This window comes from Anticarsia gemmatalis, chromosome 15, assembly GCF_050436995.1.
Source record: "Anticarsia gemmatalis isolate Benzon Research Colony breed Stoneville strain chromosome 15, ilAntGemm2 primary, whole genome shotgun sequence".
NCBI classification, from domain to species: Eukaryota; Metazoa; Arthropoda; class Insecta; order Lepidoptera; family Erebidae; genus Anticarsia; species Anticarsia gemmatalis.
Window position 1 is genome coordinate 11494020 of NC_134759.1, and position 18898 is coordinate 11512917.

The window sequence follows — 18898 nt, forward strand, 5'->3', positions numbered from 1 at the left end:
GAAAATATACTAGCTGAGGATATTATATAGGATACCTTTAGCAGTGGAGTAATTATGCTTATAAACAGTGTGACGAGTCAGCCAAATCCCACAGGCGTCTAGCGAGAGCGACTACCTACACCTTAGAGTCGAAATGAGTTCCTGAAAAATACAATTTTCACCCCAAGGATTTTGATCGCTGCTTATTTGACTTAGGGCTAATCATGAGACAAAATATCTAATTAGAACCACGGTACGGTGTTATTTTTATTTCTACAAGAACTAACTCATTATTCTTGTAAGGGGTATAACTTTTAATCTTACTTACCTCATGTTCGCTATTTTTATTTATTACCAAAGATCAACGACTAATTGGTTCATCTACATGAGGATATATTCTCTACGACCGAACAGTGGCCAACTAAAGGTACATATGTTAAACATATAGGTACATATGTTATACAGTCTAGCTACTTCATTATTATTGTAACAGCGTTAATATGCAGATTATGTGGCATTAACATTAAGTGCTAAAATAACAAATGCTGCAGTTAACTATGCACACACTGTGTTATAAGTTAAAACTACTGAAAATTACCTCATGTTCCTTTTCTTTAAAGCGGAACAAATCTCTTTAGATACCCCCCGCCTTACATAGGGAATAAAAGAGTGGGCTATGTGATGTAACCACAAAAAACCGACCACCCAGAGCCTGTTTTAACCACCTAGCTAGGACAATTGCTTTAAGTAATCAAACCTTATGATGCTAGTTCCAATACTTCGGTGTAGTGTTAGTAGAGAGACCTATTTTCACGAGAAAACATAACCCTACACAATTGTATGAAATGATTTCCGCATAATTTAATACATTCAATAAACTTGACTCTTATTATAAAGTCATTAAAATATCATTACCCATTTATAATCACATCAAACCATTGAAAAATATCTGACTACCAGTTCATACATCGCTACCTTTCATATAAAATACGCTATCACTTTTCCACTGAAGTTTCAAGTATTGTTTAAAATGATCTTTGGTATAGTTCCCTTATTATTCCTGGTGCTAGAGACAAAAGGATCTTTAGCGCCGACTCATTTGTTAGTGACGCGTGTAGGGCCGTGTTATGACGAACCTCAGACAGTCGTGTCAGTGTCAGAACTCAGTATAACAACGCAAACTTACGACTCGTCCATAAGTGGGACTTTGAATGTGACTGAAGATATCGAAAATGGGTGGAAGATAAAGGTTAGTAAGTACTTAGAAATTTTTAGAGTAGAGGACCCAGAATACTACCCTGCGGCATTCTACAATTGGTGGTTGCAGTTCTTAGTAGCCGAATGACTGGCATGATATCTCTGCGATCTGAAAGAATTAACGATAGTTTAAAGTCAAAACTAGTTAAGATTCTATTCTGGATTCTTCTTAACGACAGCCTCATTGCCTCGTGGTGAGATGATGAACCCTATTATACCATTTTGAAGCAATAGGGGTGAGTGTACCTCGGAGTGAACTGGCGGAGAAAGATCAGGAAGGCTGACCCAACAACCATAATGGATTCATAGCATAGAAGAGAGCGAGAGGAGTGTACGACCTTGTAATTTCTTATTTTTATCTATGTTAATTCCAGGTGACGATGCTAAAATGTCTGGACCTACGTAACCCTGACTCCTGCGACCACTTCAGGTCGTTCTTCGTGGTGAACAACGGCTGCAGCGATGACGATGATGAAGAACAGGATATCTACGGCATGCTGTTCCACTACGTCAATCCTAAGTGAGAGAGAACTGTTATAATTATAATTACCCAAATATTATTTAATGTAATTCACGCTGTCATACCCACTGAAGGCGAAATTACATTTTAGATAATGATAGGTGCGAGTAAAGGTAATGCCCAAAGCCAGTCAAAAACTAGGTATTTATTCTTAAATCCTGTTTATTTCAATTTAGAAGTGTTTTTCATTTCATAGGTTTTTTTTTATTATCGTTAAGCAGGTGTAGCAAAACTTTCACAAAAACAAACCTTAGTGGGGTACTAATGTTATTTAGATAAAACTAGGTAGTAATCCAGGTAGGATTTGCGTTATCGCATACATTTACGGATTACAGTATAATCGTACGAGAATAGATAGTGGGTGTCATGCGAGTTATTATGAAATTATAGTTACCTACTTAGATAGATACTTTTGTTTTTATTTTTTTAGTTTTACTAGTTATCTGGATTGTCTTGTTTTATCTCGGACGGGGCGATTACGACCAAATAGATTTCAACGCACATAAATTACCTAAAATGTTCATTAATCAGCACTTTTGCTATATCCACCTAACTAAGGGATCAAACTATATTTCTGAAAGTTCACAAAGTCTAACTAAGTACTCCAAGTCAACCATGCAACACAGTAATTTGAATGATGACTTTTTTTAGCCATTTCATAACTGAGGCTCGTGGCGTTGCAGGCGTCCATAGGCGACGGTAACAGCTTGCCACCAGGCACCGTGGGTTTGTGGTATAAAAAAAATCTACATCACTCTTATTACGAGACATTTTCTATGCGGCTTTGCAGACAAAATACTATATATAAGTAGCTTTAGTTAGTATTTATGTTTACAGATTGGATTGTCCCATACAAGCAGGGACCTATCAGATCGTGAACTATCCATTCTTCACTGAGGACAACTACTTAACTGTGTATGAGTCTAAGATATCAACCAGTGTGTTCGGGTACTTGTATAGATTGGAGGGATATACTGCTGATCGACGAAAGGTATACAAAAGATCCTTTTACGACTTTTACTTGTTACGAGAAATAGATAACATAGATTTACAATTCCTCGTCCCGAATTGTAACCACGCAATGTGTCTGTTATAATACTAATTTATTATTCAGTTATCACATGGGATTATAAATGGCATGGCTAAATATAGTGTAAACTTTTCGTTACGTAAATATAACTTATGTGAGTAGAGACATGTTTATAACGCCAAGAGCTGTATAATAATTAAGAAGACGAACGTTGCCATTTCCGCGCCTGTCTTAAAAAGTTTTTGGTCATCTACCTAACTACACAATCGCCACATACATACATAGGAATAGATTTTAGTGATAGCCCTTTATAAAAGCCTATATAGCCTTATAACTAACTAGCTGACCCGCGCAACTTCGCTTGCGTCACTTAAGAGAATAAGTCAAAAAATTTCCCCGTTTTTGTAACATTTTTCGTTGCTACTCCGCTCCTTATGACCGTAGGGTGATGTTATATAGCCTATAGCCTTCCTCGATAAATGGGCTATCTAACACTGAAATAATTTTTCAAATCGGACCAGTAGTTCCTGAGATTAGCGCGTTCAAACAAACAAACAAACAAACAAACAAACAAACAAACAAACTCTTCAGCTTTATAATATTAGTATAGATAGTTTTTTACATTATCTTGTCTATACTTACAGATACTATGTCTAGAAGCATTTCTACAACTACTATACATACGTGAGCACGACTGGGTGCAGAACACCGACCTACAAGGAACCACTAGCCCTATATACGCGAATAATGATGACACCGGCGCGGCTGTCAATGAAGACGACAAGAGTAAAGAGAATAAAGAATATGGAGAAGAACAGTAGAAAGATAGAAAAGTCTATGAGCTACTAATGTACAGCTACAATAGTATTTCTTAAATAAGTAAATTTGAAGAACTTAATTCATTCAAAGCATGTAACGTTAAAACATACGAATGCTGATACGATTTTCACACGATTCTATACGAGTTACCTAGCATTTATGATTTTTAACCATTCGAGTGCCGACATACAAAACACAATGAAAAATAAATTTTATTTTGCACTAAACACTACATAAAGACATATAATTTTGAAAGGGTAAAAAATAAGTAAAACATTTCGAATTGAAACAACAATTGTACATGATAATATATCTTTATTCATCCCATCCCCACAAGCCGTGGCTCTCTCTAATCGTCTCTCTATTATCTCTCCTCTGCCTCGTGACCGCACTCGCCTCTCCTTTAGCAATCGCCTTCTTTCTATCCATCTTCTTCTGCCTTACTTCCAGATTCTTCTTAACTTGCTGTTTCACTACTTCTGGAGCTATCGTACTGGCAGAAGTATACGTTCTCATAGACCTGACATCAGACAATGCTTTTTCAATCATTGCTAATCTATACTTCTGAGAATTTTTATCTAATTCTCCAATATTATCTGATTCTTCTTCTTCTGTGCTAGCTTTTACAAGAGTCGGTATTTCTTCTTCAATTTCTTCTTCGTTAGTTGCCTTTTTAACTGTTTCCTTGTCGGTTATAGTTAGTTTTACTGTTTTAGTGACAATCTCTGGTATAGTTGTTCGTTCATCGTTTTGTATAGACGCTTCTACTTCTTTCCTCAAATCTTCTAGTTCTTGTTCTGAATATTTTGTGTTATTATCTTCTGTATTTTCTTCGTCGCCGGATTCTTCTTCATCGTCACTTACTTGTAGACCGATACCCATTTCCTGAAGTGAATAAATGCCGAAATATTAGATTGTAGTTTATTACTGTATGTTATTAGTTTGTGCTAATTGAATTTGTTATTATAATTTAGTAGAGCACGAGTGAGGACTTACGTAATGTATAAGCTATCCAAAACTTAATAACGAAGCAAATAATTGCAGAACACTCCATTCTTGAAGAATTAACAATTTCTTGAAGAAGTAAGCATATGTATTATTACCATTTCTGAGATAAACGTAGTGAAACAAAATCTATGAAACCTAGATATCTACAAAATTCTACTAAAAAGAGTTTCTACATAAATCTATTGATCTAATTAAATAATACAACTAGTCTACAAGGGTATTTATTTCTTACCTCCAGTAGATCATTGTCCAAATCCTTAGTACGTTTGTATCCAGAGCAAGCTATCTCAGTATCGAGTTCGTCGTCTCTCTCGAGGTCACTGAAGTTTGGATAGGTTTCCGACTCGTAGCCGAAGCGACGCTTGAAGAAGTCGCGGATACAACGGACGTCGCGGTCGAAGTAACTGTAGAAAAATAGACATTAGAAATTAGAACATTATTTGATGTAATTTTAACAATATGGAGTTTGTAATAATTAAAATATGAAATAAACTGAAGCATAACAATCGATCGATTATATTATGATAGACAATCAATTGAGTTGTTGCCTGCCTAATAGTCGACAGATTGATCGATTTCTAAGAATTATCATTATTTATCTTACTAATATTATAAATGCGAAAGTTTGTGGGGATACATGGATGTATGTACGTTTGTTTCTCTTTTACGCAAAAAGAACTGAACTAATTTTCATTAAACTTGGCACACACATTTTTTTTCACATTCTATGTTTTACGTGGGGGAAGTAGCCGGCGAAAGCTGTTTGGTGCAAAAAAATGATACAAGATCATAACTAGCAGTAAAACTTACAGTTCAGCATTAGGATGTGAAGTCGACACCATTTGTGGGAAATCAATGATAATAGGATGATTGTCCTCATCTATCATGATGTTGAACTCGTTGAAATCTCCGTGAATTACTCCACAGTTGCCGAGACGCATTATCAGGTTCATCAGCTCGTCGTACAAGGCTTCCGGATCTGCTACTGCTGTCACGTGGGTCCTAGAAAATTATGCAAATAATTAGATTGGACCCAGAGTACCTCCTTGCGGTACTCCCCATCTTGTTGATAGATGAATATTTAAGCTAAGGTTTACGCAACTCTGTATTATGTCAGATATTACATTAATAACATAATGAACACTATTTATTAACCATAAAAGTTAGAGAGTGGATTTTTTACAGATGATGTATTTCTGTTGCTGTTTCAAAAACCAATGCTAAAAAATGGAATAAAATAAATATTGAAAGGGTTAGTAATGGTATGGAACTATTCGCGCGCGATTTCAACTTTCACTTGGCCAGTTTTTTTAAAGTAAATAAATTAAATAGAATACTTACAAAGGTCCTCCATGCACCAATTGCATGACAACACAGTGTCTGTTGAAGTCAATAGGCTTGGGGACTGGGAAGTCGCGATCGTATAAAGCCTTCATGTACGCAAACTCCTTAGTGGCGGATATACGAGAGAGGTAAAGCCAGGAGGCGCGGTTGCGATGCGCGTGGTAGTCGCGCTTGCCTTTGATGTTACGGAAACATGTGCGACCCAACCTGAAAAGTATTAAATTTCAATTAATATATGGGTTTATTGTTGACGGCAGATAACTTGATATAAAATTTTGTTTCTGACTGAATTAACCAGTTTGGTTGAATTTAGCTGCAAAGTTTATGTTTAAGTCACTGAGGTCATTAAAGCCAACTTAATCATAGATGATACAGTTAAAATAACAACACTAGCAGAAACTATACCAAAATGTTGATATTCTCAATATAGGAAGGTAGGATTTTCATATAATATTTTACCTATGCAGTTTCAAACACAATGGATTCCTATCTTCATCAGCTACAGTGTAAATGTTGGACTCCTTGCCCACTCCAATCTGATTACCAAATGACGCGATCACCTTCCTGTTGGTAAGGGCTTTCAGAGCCAAGTAGTCATAGCCAGAGTTTGTGAGACGGTAGCCATCATCTGAAAGTATTGAAATTATATTTAGTTATTTAAAAAAATATATTGATATTTGTATTTTGTAACAACATAAAACAGGATCTGTAAGATGGTTACTTCCTAGTTTTTAAAAATAAAACATTATTGAGATACACGGAATTGTACCTGTAACTCTGCCAAAGTATATTAGTAATTTGATAATTTAGTTTGTTGTTTTAAAAAAGTTTTAAAAACTAAATAATAGGGTGTGTACTTACAATGTTTACCACGTTCATACGTCAACAATCTATGTTTACACAGTTCTTTCATCAATTTGTGTACGCCGCCGTGACGGAGATTCGCAATAGATGCAACAAGAGATCCTGGGACCAGCTCGTGGTTCTTCATTCCCATTTCCACCTAAAACATAAATATATAGCTATTCAAATCCCATGTGAGGTTACAAAGTAAAACATTATGATGTAGTAGGTGAACTTACCGCCGTTAGAACTCGAAAGTCTTCAGCGGTTAAGTACCGCAATATTACCACGTCTAGCTTACCCATTTTGTGAAAATATTTTTATTTACGATTTCCTGAATTCACATGAGTTTATTGTCAACGTGATCGTAGAAATCAAAGAACGTCAAACTTTATTTGACAAATCAACGTCAAAAATTGACAGGTTTCGTAACCTGTTATAGCGTTTTGTTACATATTCTACGTGAAAATATTTGTAATGAACTCTACTTGAAGATTTTCAAAATAGTTGGTTATAACTATAATTGGGAAATAAAATGATTGTTTAATATTAAATAATAAAAGTACGGGGCCCAGGATAAATAAAAAGAAAAATACAAATGTAAGCGGCTTCGTAATGAAACATAGCTTGAATGCCAAGTTGACAGCAAACGTCAAGTCAGTAACCTTGTACGAATGACGTCAATGATAGTGGGATTGGATTGTTTTCACATGTATCTCTTTGCGAATTTCCACTTTATTGCAACGTAATTGAGCTTATAGTGCAAATTGTTCACGCTACAATATGATATTATTATCTACATTTATTTTATTTGGGCGAGCTACAGAACTGTGCTCCTCTAATACGCCTAATTTATTCAAATCAAAACATTTTAGTATTTTGTCCTTAGTTTAGGTATTCATTGCCACAACTGCTGCGTGTCGGAGTACCGGGGGTACTACAATCTAATTTACCGGAGTCTTGGGGTAGTCCATGCGTCATACAATATAAATAACTCAATTTATCAGTACCTACAGGAACTTTGGATTGTTTCTGCAGCAGTAATTCAACGTGAAACAGCTTATAGCCGGCGTTTGTTTAAAGTATACACTTGTTGATATTATTATCGTACAATATGATAGAAGAAGGCATTGAAGTGGGGTTCCAGAATGGATCTATTAGGCTGGAACAGATTCCGAATGTCTATTATTCTGGACAAATTCTAACTGGGTCAGTAGTATTTGATTTAAGAAGACCACTGTCCATCTCTGGTAAGTACTTTTTTTTTAACATCATAGATTGTAAATTCGGAATTTTATATTATTCTGTCACATAAACATAACTGTCACATTGACCAATTAATTAATTGTTTAATGTTATCAATATTTTTGTACAAAATGTAAACAATTTAATTAATGATGCTTCACAATTAAACTCTTAAGGACACATGAATTCTTGTTGTTCAGACACTGTTCAGTCTAACTTGTTGAATGCTATCATATATTTTTACTCAATGTTATCCTATTGTTTGGTGCAAGTTTCCTCCCAAAACCAGAGGGAGGTCAGGCCTTAAGTGTACTATCCTGGCATAGTGAGGAGTTACCAGATGTACCTATTAAGGTACCTGACGAAAATCATATTTACCTTGTCTTTTGTTCTCTATTTTGCTTTTGCAAAGATTTTCCTGCTAAAAACTATCCTATGTGGAACTCCAAGTTATAAACTACTGGTGTACCATATTTTCATCAAAATCTGTTTGATTGTTTTCTGCATAAAACAGTTACAAACATATATTCATCATAAACTTTCATATTTAAAATAATAGCAGGAATTCTGTTTAATTTCCTTTATTTATTTCTTTCCAGCCTTATACATCAAATACTTGGGAGAGGCAAATGTCTTATGGACTGAATACGAGAGTCAGAGCAATGATGACTTTGAGGGACAGATAGAAGTCAAGTATGTGGGTCATGAAGTGTATTTTGACTATACCGAGTGTCTGGCTGGAGGATATGGTAAGTGCAAGACAAGATAATTTACTTTTAATTAGTATAAGGTAGTAGTTTTAACTGGTGGTCCTGTATAACAATATGTATGGATGTAAATGAGGCAAGGAAAGTTTCAAAGGATCATACTAGGGTGGTGTTCTTTGCTCTCTGCCTACCCCTATGGGAAAAGGAGTGATCTATAAAAGTGCTGAAAAACTGCTGTTTATAAACCTTAACAAACATTAGTAACATGTAGTAGATAGTAGAGATATTGTTAGAAAATGATTTAGTTAGAGGTAATGTTAACATTTAACAATTCAATAGATATTGTAAAAAGTTATGTTCTTTCCTCTATATCTATAGTACCTATTGATTAATATATTTCTTATGCAAAAATGGTATGCATTAATCTGTCTAGTACTTAAGGCAAAAAAAGAACTGGACAGGTTTATTCTATAAGTATGCTATAAGCACACCATGCCATGTAAGAAACTTTCACAATCAACCTGTTGTAAAGTATGACACTTTTTCTCTCTTTTAAGTGAGTAGGGATTGCTGTTTCTTGAGTGCCAAGACTTGGATTCATCTTTTAGGGTGCCTTTGATTGACAATATTATTGTGCAATAAGTGGGCTATTTTTTTCAAATATGTGTATTAATTGTATCTAAAAGAATCTATAACATTGGATAATATAAATCCTAAACAGACTAAATATTGTACAATTGTTTTGGGCAAAAGCATCCAATTTAAGTCAAGTTCAAATTATATTTATCATCTAAGGGGGGGGTTCCCAACCATTTCTCAGTCTGGGACCACTTTAATATTATTCTTGTTAGCAGGGACCACTATGTAAGTATCATTTGTGGACCATATTTTGACTACCACTGGTTGAGAGCCACTGATCTAAGGATTGCTTTGGTTTGAGTCTATGTTTTATCTTATGTTCTCTTTTCATGTATTTTTTCTAATCTTAACCAATTCAGATGATAATAAGATAAGGAGGCAATCCATATCCGGCGTCAATACTGGCGAATGACTAATTTATTTCAGGCGCATAAGACCTACAATCTAATCTATACATTTGAATATGTCTAAATGTGTATTATTAATGGTATCATGCATTTTATGATGAATTAATCGAATATTAGATATTGGTCATACAATGTGAAAGTTAAAAGTGCTAATACTATTTTATCTACATTTACACAATTTATCACAATGTGTCAAATACTAGTGCACTGGCTATAGATTCCTTTTATTATGTTTATGTTGGCAATATTTATCTCTATCTGCTTCATATAATTTAACATAGGTATCATTTTAAATTTCTATGGAGATAAGTTTTAAAAGCTCACAAACACTTACAACTTTGTTTTTTAAATTATTTTGTAGAACTTACACCAAGCACCCTTGAGTTCCTTTTTCCTGCTTCTCCAAAACTGAGATTTATATCTGTCTCTAAGATATATTATAATAACTATGTAATTAGATTCTGTTTCAACAATAAAACTACTTTATAAATACAATTTCTTTAATTTATATATCATTTTTTAGGTGTAACGGAACTACCAAGAACCTACCAAAGTTTCCCGTTCAGGTTTCAAATACCGTTCACCGCGCCGTCTTCGTTCAAAGGAGATAAGGGCAGTATAACATACACTATAACAGCCACCATGGTGTACCCTGACTTGGAGAAGGAAGAGCTGACGCAAAAGTTTAAAGTTGTTGCGCCATTAGATCTGAATAATGGCAACCCTAGTATAAAGGTAAGCTATTTTTCTTATCCAGGTTTTTATTTACTTAGACTGACCTTACGTGTAAACGTCCGAAAGACGCGCACGTTTAATATGGAGGAGGCTTTATCATTATTTTAAATTTATTTTCTCAGAATTTGATCATTGGTTCGAAACCTAAGGTATATGCTTCTGATTATCAAAAAAATATTGTGTTTAAGAAACCAATCATTGTGGCCATTGTGGGCTAAGATACGAAACTGTAAGAGAGCTGCGTCTAGTAGATGACAATAAAAGCCTTTAAACCACACACTTTCAGTACACTTTAATTCTCACTCAAGACCTAACCCCCCCTTCCTTATTTAGGAAGGCAAGGGGATCCCCTAATGACTTCCAGAGGTTCAAAAATAGCTAGGTTTTATTTATTAGCCGACTTCAAAAAAAAGAGAGGGTCCTCAATTCGTCAAAATCATTTTTTAGCAACCAATAGACATGGAGTTCGAAGAGGTGTACAGTTGCTGCTGCAGCTCGAACCCGGTGACCATCAAAGTTCGTCTCCCGGTGAGCGGGTACTGTCCCGGGCAGGCCATACCTGTGGCGCTCGAAGTACAGAACGACAGCAGCGTCGAAATTACCAAGATGATATTCGAGATTTTAACTGTGAGTAGTTTTATCACTGTATATGTTACTAGCTGACTGGCGCAACTTCGTTTGCGTCACATAAGAGAGAATGGGTCATAATTTTCCCTGTTTTTGTAACATTTTTTACTGGTACTCTGCTCCTATTGATCGTAGCGTGATGATATATAGCCTATAACGTTCCTCGATAAATGGGCTATCTAACACTAAAATAATTTTTCAACAAACAAACAAACTCTTCTGTCGGCGCACGACCGCTACAGCTGAACGAGGGAGCGGTGCGGGGGCCGGGGCGCAACCGCGGCCGGCCGCGCCCGCGCCGCCACCGCGGCCGTCACTTCTCTTCAGGCCACGGCGCGCTTAACCGCGGGCACTTATTTGTACTACGTTGCGTTTATGATCTGTTGTAAATTACGGCATTAAAGCCCTATATCATACAGTCCACTCTTTATTTATAAAGTACCGTAAAGGCGCCTACACTTCAGCTTTATAACATTAGTATAGATAGGTATTATTCCTTCTTATGGATGTGGTAGTGGTTAAGGTCGCCACGCCGTTATCGTTGCGTCGGGAGGTCGTGGGTTTGATTCCCACATGGGACAATTACTTGTGCGATCCACAAATAGTTGTTTCGGGTCTGGTTGTACTTTGTGTCCGTTATTTATATTAGTGCGGCTGTTGTCTTTTTAAATAAACAAATAAAATGTTGCCTTGCAATTAAATAATACTATAGTATCATAGCACACTAATCAACTCATTAAGGAATCGGCACGATATCGCGTTACCATTCCTATAAGTGTGCTATTCTTAGTAAAGTTCTGTTATAAAAAAACTAAATGGCTCAAGTTGATACATGTACTGTGACCATTAGGCATAGATGTATTCATTTAAGTTAATAATTTTATCAATGACTAATAATGTAAATAATAAGAAAACACAATATATAAATAGAATGTAATATAATAAGGTTATAAAGACAGTTTCTGTTTATCTTCTTATCTTGTTTTGAATTTTCCTGTAAATCATGCAAACTACTTTATGGATTATCCATTGATAAAATATTGATGTTTATATGCCATTTGCATATGCCATTATAAATGTCCCGGAAACAAAAGCTAACTTTTAGTGAGAGATTTAAGGGAAAGATTATAGGTATCTGACGGAAGATGCGTCGAGCGTAACTTAACTTGTATGGGTTTCGCACCGACGCGTCATCGGTCGAGTGTTTTTCTATAAATTTGTCTGTTCTGGCGTTGCGCGACCGATAATACGCGACATATGTTCCGTCAGATATGAACCTTCCCTAAAACAACGACTACTAACAAACTAATGCGTTTATCATCATTTATATATACACTAGCTTTTACCCGCGACTTCGTCCGCCACCTGAATTTTCCCATTGGAATGCGTCATTTTCCCGGGGTAAAAAGTAGCCTTACGTCCTTTCTCGGGTATCAAAATATCTCCATACCAAATTCATGCAAATTGGTTTAGTAGTTTAGGTGTGATTGAGTAACAGACAGAGTTACTTTCGCATTTATAATATTAAGTATGGATTTTCAGAGGGAGCGCTACCGCAGTCAGCGCCCTCAGTCAGACTTCATACCTCCGGAGACAGTGATACACAAACAGAAGCGCGGCGCGATCATGGCCAACACTAAACGAAACTTCACTTACAACGTCTACGTGCCTCATATTATACCGCCATACTTGGAACATTGCTCTATCATCGATGTGGGATACTTCTTCAGAGTAAGTACACTAATATACACTCTATAACTATAGTAGTACAGTCTATAATTCTTTGATTACAAAAACGTCACTTATGTCTCTATTCAACAAACCGTGACCTTATTGTATCAGAATACTGGTCTCTAGTCCACCAAAATGCACTCTATTGTAATATGTTAAAAATGCTACAATCCTTTGACAAGTATGTTCAACGTCACTAGACAAAACTAAAAAGAGGTTTTGTTAATATGTAAATTAACCGTGAAATATCTGTAAACATTTTAGAAAACAAAATTTTGTTATGGTTCACCCATAATAGTACATTTTACTAACAGTCAAATTAACTCCTTTCTATGAAACATCAAAAACTCTTCAAAGAAATCACTTTATAAGATTAATAATTAATTATTTTCTTTTATTTCTAGATCACAATCAAACTATCAGGCTGCAACGACGACTTACAAGATGAAACCGAGATCTGTTTAGGACTAGTACCGATTCAGGAGCAACTCGATCAAGAGTACCATCATCCAATGGCGGACCACCTGCCTCAAGGCCCTATCCCAGTTAACAATGGGCAAGGACCAACAACAATTGGCTTACCACCAATCGCACTTCCATATGCAGGTTCTAACACGAGTATAAATGTTCAAAATGTACCTCAGAGTAGTCAAAGACCAATTGATGCTCCTCCCCCATACCCTGGTCTTAGTATGCCATTACCAGGGGTGAATGTTGTTTATCCAGCAGCTAATTCAAACTCTAAAACGACTTATGAAATAGGTTTCAAGTTGCCTGAAGGTCTCGGTTCTAATAGTAATGTGAATGTGCCTTATCCGAGTGTTCGTACTTCGCCTTACTCGTCTAACACTGCGGTTAATAACGCTCTGCCGAGTTATGCTGAAGCTGCGTCAGCTCCGTCCGCCCCGCCTAGTGTTGATTAAATGTTTTATAGAGCCGTTTTCACTATCTTAATAATGAGTTAAAATTCTTGAAAAAATAACGTTTATATGTAGTTACTTATGAAATATCTAATTCAGTCAATGTGATGGATTCAAGGCCTTACCTCTGTCATAATAGGAGGACCCGCGAGTTCTTAAGCCATGCGAAGATAAGGAACTTTTTCTTGATAATATGAAAAAAGGCAGTAATTTTAATGTTGTTCGATACAATGGTATAAGTACTATTAAAGATAAAAAAGTACTAGAAAATTGTACCTTGTTTGTGCAGGTCCATAAGCAACATTTATTAAATCATTTATTTATTGTAAACGGTGAAACGGCCATATACTCGATATTTTTTGCATTTAAATGTCTAAATGTCTCGCACAAAACTTAAATGTAGTAAATAAAAACGTTCGTATATTTTGTAAGACTGTTTTACAATGCTTCCCGCTGAGCGACGGGTATTTATTTTGTAATATACTAAATAAGTCATGATTAGGTGCTACTTACTTATATACATACATAAGAAATGATCTTTTTATATTCATGTTGCCATAAGTTATACTGAATATTGTATACCTACTTATTGAGTACAGCAACGAAAATCAGTCATAGAAGTTATTTAAAAAGACCTTATTTCACTGGGTTAATTAAGTACATTAATAGTCGCCTATTAACTGTTTGTCTCAAAATAAAGAAACAAAGCCTCAGCACAGAAGGCAAAAAATTGTTGTTCACTATACTGCCTATTTAATAACAAAATAATTGGCTGAGAAAAAAATAAATGACAGCTAAAAATAAGAAAAAATATTGAATCTTTTTAAGATTAACAAAATGTATACATTATATTTATATTTTTTATATCCCTACAATTATTATATTAGCTTATAATTAAAAATGTGCGAATTTCGAATGTTGTACTATTATAATACGTAATATTATTGCAAGCACTAAGTGTAAGCCTTAAAAATGTTGTAAAATTAAATCAATGTATAAAATTATAAATGTATGATGTTTACAAAGTATACAAAAAAGTGCATATTACGCGCTTATAAAAATATTAAGTTAAGTACTATATTAAAATTTCTCTAAAACTATTTTTTTTATAAACGATGTAAGAAAAGGATGTTCTATTTAAAAGACAATAAACGTATGATATTGTAACACCCAAACCTAGCGAAGCCGCGGCGAAAATACTGAAAATAAATCAATCTAAAATATATCTTATCTCCTATAACATGTGGATCAAAACAGCATGCCAAAGATCAATAGCGCTCGGCGCGTTGTTAAGCTGCCATGTTTTAATCCACATGTCATAGGTGTTAAGGATTATGTAAAATCAGATATAGTACAATTATATTACATAGATTCCATCCCGTGGGAATTCTGATCCCTTCGATGCCATACAAACTTTGTCGCGACAAAAAATTGTAAAATTTTGTTTAGTTGTTTTAAAGTTATGTGCATATACATTAATGTGATTCATCTTTATTTTTATTGATAAAATTATTAAGATTTATTGTCAGAGTATTGGCCGCACTTTCGCTAGGTTTGCGTTGGGCCTAACGCGGCTGGAACCTTAAAATAGAGATGAAACGGATATCCGGTAACTATCCGGTATCCGGCCTATCCGGCCTTGTTTTAACTATCCGGCCAGATACCGGATAGTAATACAGTATCCGGCCGGATACCGGATAGTTAAATTTTTACACAAGGCAAATCATACTCCACACACATCAAAAATGTTTGTTTTATTAATTAATATTTATTAGTTTAATACTCAAAATTAACAAGTGGCAAATTGTGATGAATAAATACCAAATTTTCCGCGTTTGTTGGTAAGAGGCGACTTCGCTTGGCTTCGTATACCAGACCAGCTTCTGAAAATAGCCTTTCGCTGTAAACGCTACTGCCAGGTGCTGAAAGATAAATTCTAGCAAATCTTGACAACTGCGGGTACTGATTTTGATTAACTGACCACCAAATGTATGGGTCGTGATTGCGATCGATTCGAGATGTCTTTAAAAAGAAGTCAATCTCGTTAGCAATTGGATTTTGTTTTTCTTGATCGTGGCCTTCACTACTATTATCCTTTGCCACTTCATCGAAACAGTTCCAAAAAGTGTCATGAGCTTCACGTGTGACCTTGGATCCAGTTTCATCTTCTTTCATTCGTTTAGCAGGTGTTGAAGATGGCGATGATCTTTCACCGTCAGAAGAAGATTCCTCGCAAGAGTTTTTTATATACTCTATCATGATTTTCTGTCGGGCTTTTTCAGTTTCAAGAACTCCTAAATAATCTGACTTGAACCTTGGGTCTAAAAAGGTAGCAATTAGGTAGTTTGGATTATCTCCTAAGGATTTAAAACGACTTTCCAATTCAGCTTTCAAAGAAGCTCTCATACGAGCTAAGTCTGGTGTTCTTTGTGCAGTCTCATTTTTGTCTAAATACTTTTTTAATGCAGAAATATGCGGAATCGCCTCGGATATACAGGAAAGGCCAGAACTTGTAATTTTCGTTATTTCTTCAAATGGTTTTAAAAGATTTATGCACTGCTCCATTAGGCCCCATTGTTGTATCGTCAAATTAGTGAGTGTGTCATGTTCAGCGACATAAAGAGAGATAGCCCTTTTTTGTTCCAACAAGCGTTCTGCCATGTAGTAGGTAGAGTTCCACCTCGTGTTGATGTCCTGCACTAACTGATGCTGCGGTAAATGTAACTCCTTTTGAATTGCAAGCAATTTTTCTTGTGCTAAACTTGAATGATTGAAATGAGTTACTAGACGTCTTCCAGTAGCAATCACGTCTAATACTTCAGCTTGGACCTTCATTGCCTCAATAACAACTCGCTGAAGTGAATGTATGAAACATCTAGCAGAATCATACTCTGCAACTCGAACTCCTTTTACCATATTAGCGCCACTATCATGGATTAGTAAATGAATTTTATTTCTATCAATATCCCAGCGAGCAGCAATAGCGTTCAGTTCCTTTGCTATATTTTCTCCAGTGTGTGATCCTGAAAACGGTTTCATAGCAAGAACGCCGTGTTGCAGTTGAAATTCCGGAGACAACCAATGGGCTGTGAAACTCAAGAAGCTGGAACTATTGTGCAGGCAGGTCCAAATGTCAGAAGTAACAGAAACTGCAATAGCTTTTGAAATGTTTGTTTTAATTTTGTCGTGAATTCTATTGTAGATATCGGGCACAATTTTTTGAGAAATATAAGTGCGACTTGGTAATTCATAACGAGGTAGCGCTTGTTCTAGAAGCCTTTTAAACCCAACCTTTTCTACGATACTGAACGGCTCGTTATCTAGAGCAATCATTTCTGAAATTAAATAATGATATTTCTGGGCTTTGGCATCATTTACATTCCAAAGTAATTTTCTTTCAAACGATTCCGACAGTGTTAGTTGTTTTTCTGCTGATGATGACGATGCACTTGTGCTGGGAACGACATGTACCGGAGCCGTAACAGGCTTTGAACTTTCACCAGTTTTTTTTTTATTTATCAATTTAAACTCCTCTGGATGTTTGGACTTCAAATGATTACTCATCGCTGAAGTACCTAATAAATGACAAAAAAAAACATACTTTAAAATATTGAAGGTTTCCGATTCACAATGTACATCAATAAAAAAAAAGCTAAAGTCATAAACTTGCATTCATAAAATTGGTGAATGTCGTTTTATTTAAATAATTTAAACTAATTTCAAGTAAGGCCGTAGTAGTAGGTACGTAATGAAAATAAAAATGAAACGACACATTGACCAAAATTTTGTTATACTGGTACCTACTAAGTTTGTTTATTAACAAAATCAGTTTAAGAATATAAGAATATACATATTTTTTTGTTTTCATATCTTTTCGTTCAATTGAAGCAAAAACATAACCTCTAAAACTTACGTACCTGCCTTTTTTCCTTCACCACCTCGAGAAATTTTAACGTGACACAACAAACATACCGCGTACTTGTTATCGTCACTGTTTAAATCAAAATATTGCCATATTAGCGATCGTGTTTTTGAGGATGACATTTCTTGTTAATCTATCAGAATTCAAACATAAAATCACGACGACAAGTGATAAACAACGAAATAAACAACAAACGAACTGAGAAACAAACACAAATTGACACGCGCGATAACACTCGAACGCCCCCGAGTCGACCCGATTCCGCTTACGTCCGCCGAATGCGCGTGAATATTTCCGATCTCGTTCACCGCGCGAATATTCAAATCAAACTGATCGCGTCAATGCAATAAAGGGCCGAATATCCGGCAGCCGGATATCCGGCGCTCCGGCCTAGTAGCTTGCCGAATATCCGGTATCCGGTATCCGGCCAAACTACTATCCGTTTCATCTCTACCTTAAAAACTGCGAGATTGTATTACCTGCAGATTGGCTCCCGCTCCGCCGCGGCCCCGGCCCTTTTAATTATTCTATAGTTTGGCAAAGGTTAAACATAATATGTATTAAGGTATCTTATGAACGAGACTCTTCAATAGGTACTGTAGCTTTCACCATTGAGGCCTTTACTTATATGGAAATGAAATAAATAAAAGGTGTAATCTATAATTAATACCCCCTCCCCCTCGTTTGGGAGGAGACCCTTGCCCTGCAGTGGGACAGATATGGGTTATTAAAAAAAAAAAAACTTTAATTATGAAGCAGCTTGATCTGATCAATACTTAATGATAATGTTAAGTTATTATATTAATTTATATCAATTAATTAATATAGATAGTTATTTTTAAAATGTAAGGCTTGCTGCAACTCGAATAATAATTGGCTACGCTATATTAACGAGAAAACTGGACTCATTTGTTTTGCTTGTGCCGATCGGGTTCATCTACACATATTCGGCTTTGTCATCCAGCTAAGCCGATTATACCAAACCGAAAATGTGTATAGCAAGCCTAAAATACTTCTAGCCTGGAACTATAATAATTAATTTCTTTTTTTAACCTCCTACCAAAAGGTGTGTTATGCATTTTGTACAAGAACATAATAATATTTTTTGTATCGCTGGAGAGTTATTCAATGCATGTTAAAGATATACTAACATATTTTTTATCAA

The 18898-nt window shown here is 35.6% G+C and overlaps 4 protein-coding genes across 4 annotated transcripts; 2 read left to right on the top strand and 2 right to left on the bottom strand.

The window, feature by feature from the left end:
- The first annotated feature begins 55 nt into the window (after positions 1–55).
- Positions 56–3887, top strand: LOC142978672 (uncharacterized). Its single transcript, XM_076123177.1, has 4 exons — positions 56–1228; positions 1611–1756; positions 2594–2747; positions 3431–3887. The coding sequence occupies exons 1-4, from the start codon at positions 1010–1012 to the stop codon at positions 3605–3607; spliced, it is 696 nt and encodes a 231-aa protein (XP_075979292.1). The 5' UTR covers positions 56–1009; the 3' UTR covers positions 3608–3887.
- A 13-nt stretch (positions 3888–3900) lies between these two features.
- RIOK2 (RIO kinase 2) lies at positions 3901–7188 on the bottom strand. The gene is made up of 7 exons (XM_076123175.1): positions 7040–7188; positions 6819–6960; positions 6417–6585; positions 5955–6164; positions 5424–5615; positions 4846–5017; positions 3901–4490 (listed from the first exon to the last, which is right to left on the bottom strand). Exons 1-7 carry the CDS (start codon positions 7103–7105, stop codon positions 3921–3923), a joined length of 1521 nt encoding a protein of 506 aa, XP_075979290.1. The 5' UTR covers positions 7106–7188; the 3' UTR covers positions 3901–3920.
- Positions 7189–7495: 307 nt separating this feature from the next.
- On the top strand, positions 7496–14683 carry LOC142978900 (arrestin domain-containing protein 2-like). Its single transcript, XM_076123507.1, has 6 exons — positions 7496–8050; positions 8645–8794; positions 10322–10533; positions 10981–11160; positions 12703–12891; positions 13296–14683. Exons 1-6 carry the CDS (start codon positions 7915–7917, stop codon positions 13812–13814), a joined length of 1386 nt encoding a protein of 461 aa, XP_075979622.1. The 5' UTR covers positions 7496–7914; the 3' UTR covers positions 13815–14683.
- Positions 14684–15388: 705 nt separating this feature from the next.
- LOC142978897 (zinc finger BED domain-containing protein 4-like) lies at positions 15389–18642 on the bottom strand. Its single transcript, XM_076123504.1, has 2 exons — positions 17729–18642; positions 15389–17386 (listed from the first exon to the last, which is right to left on the bottom strand). The coding sequence occupies exons 1-2, from the start codon at positions 17853–17855 to the stop codon at positions 15588–15590; spliced, it is 1926 nt and encodes a 641-aa protein (XP_075979619.1). The 5' UTR covers positions 17856–18642; the 3' UTR covers positions 15389–15587.
- Positions 18643–18898: the final 256 nt, after the last annotated feature.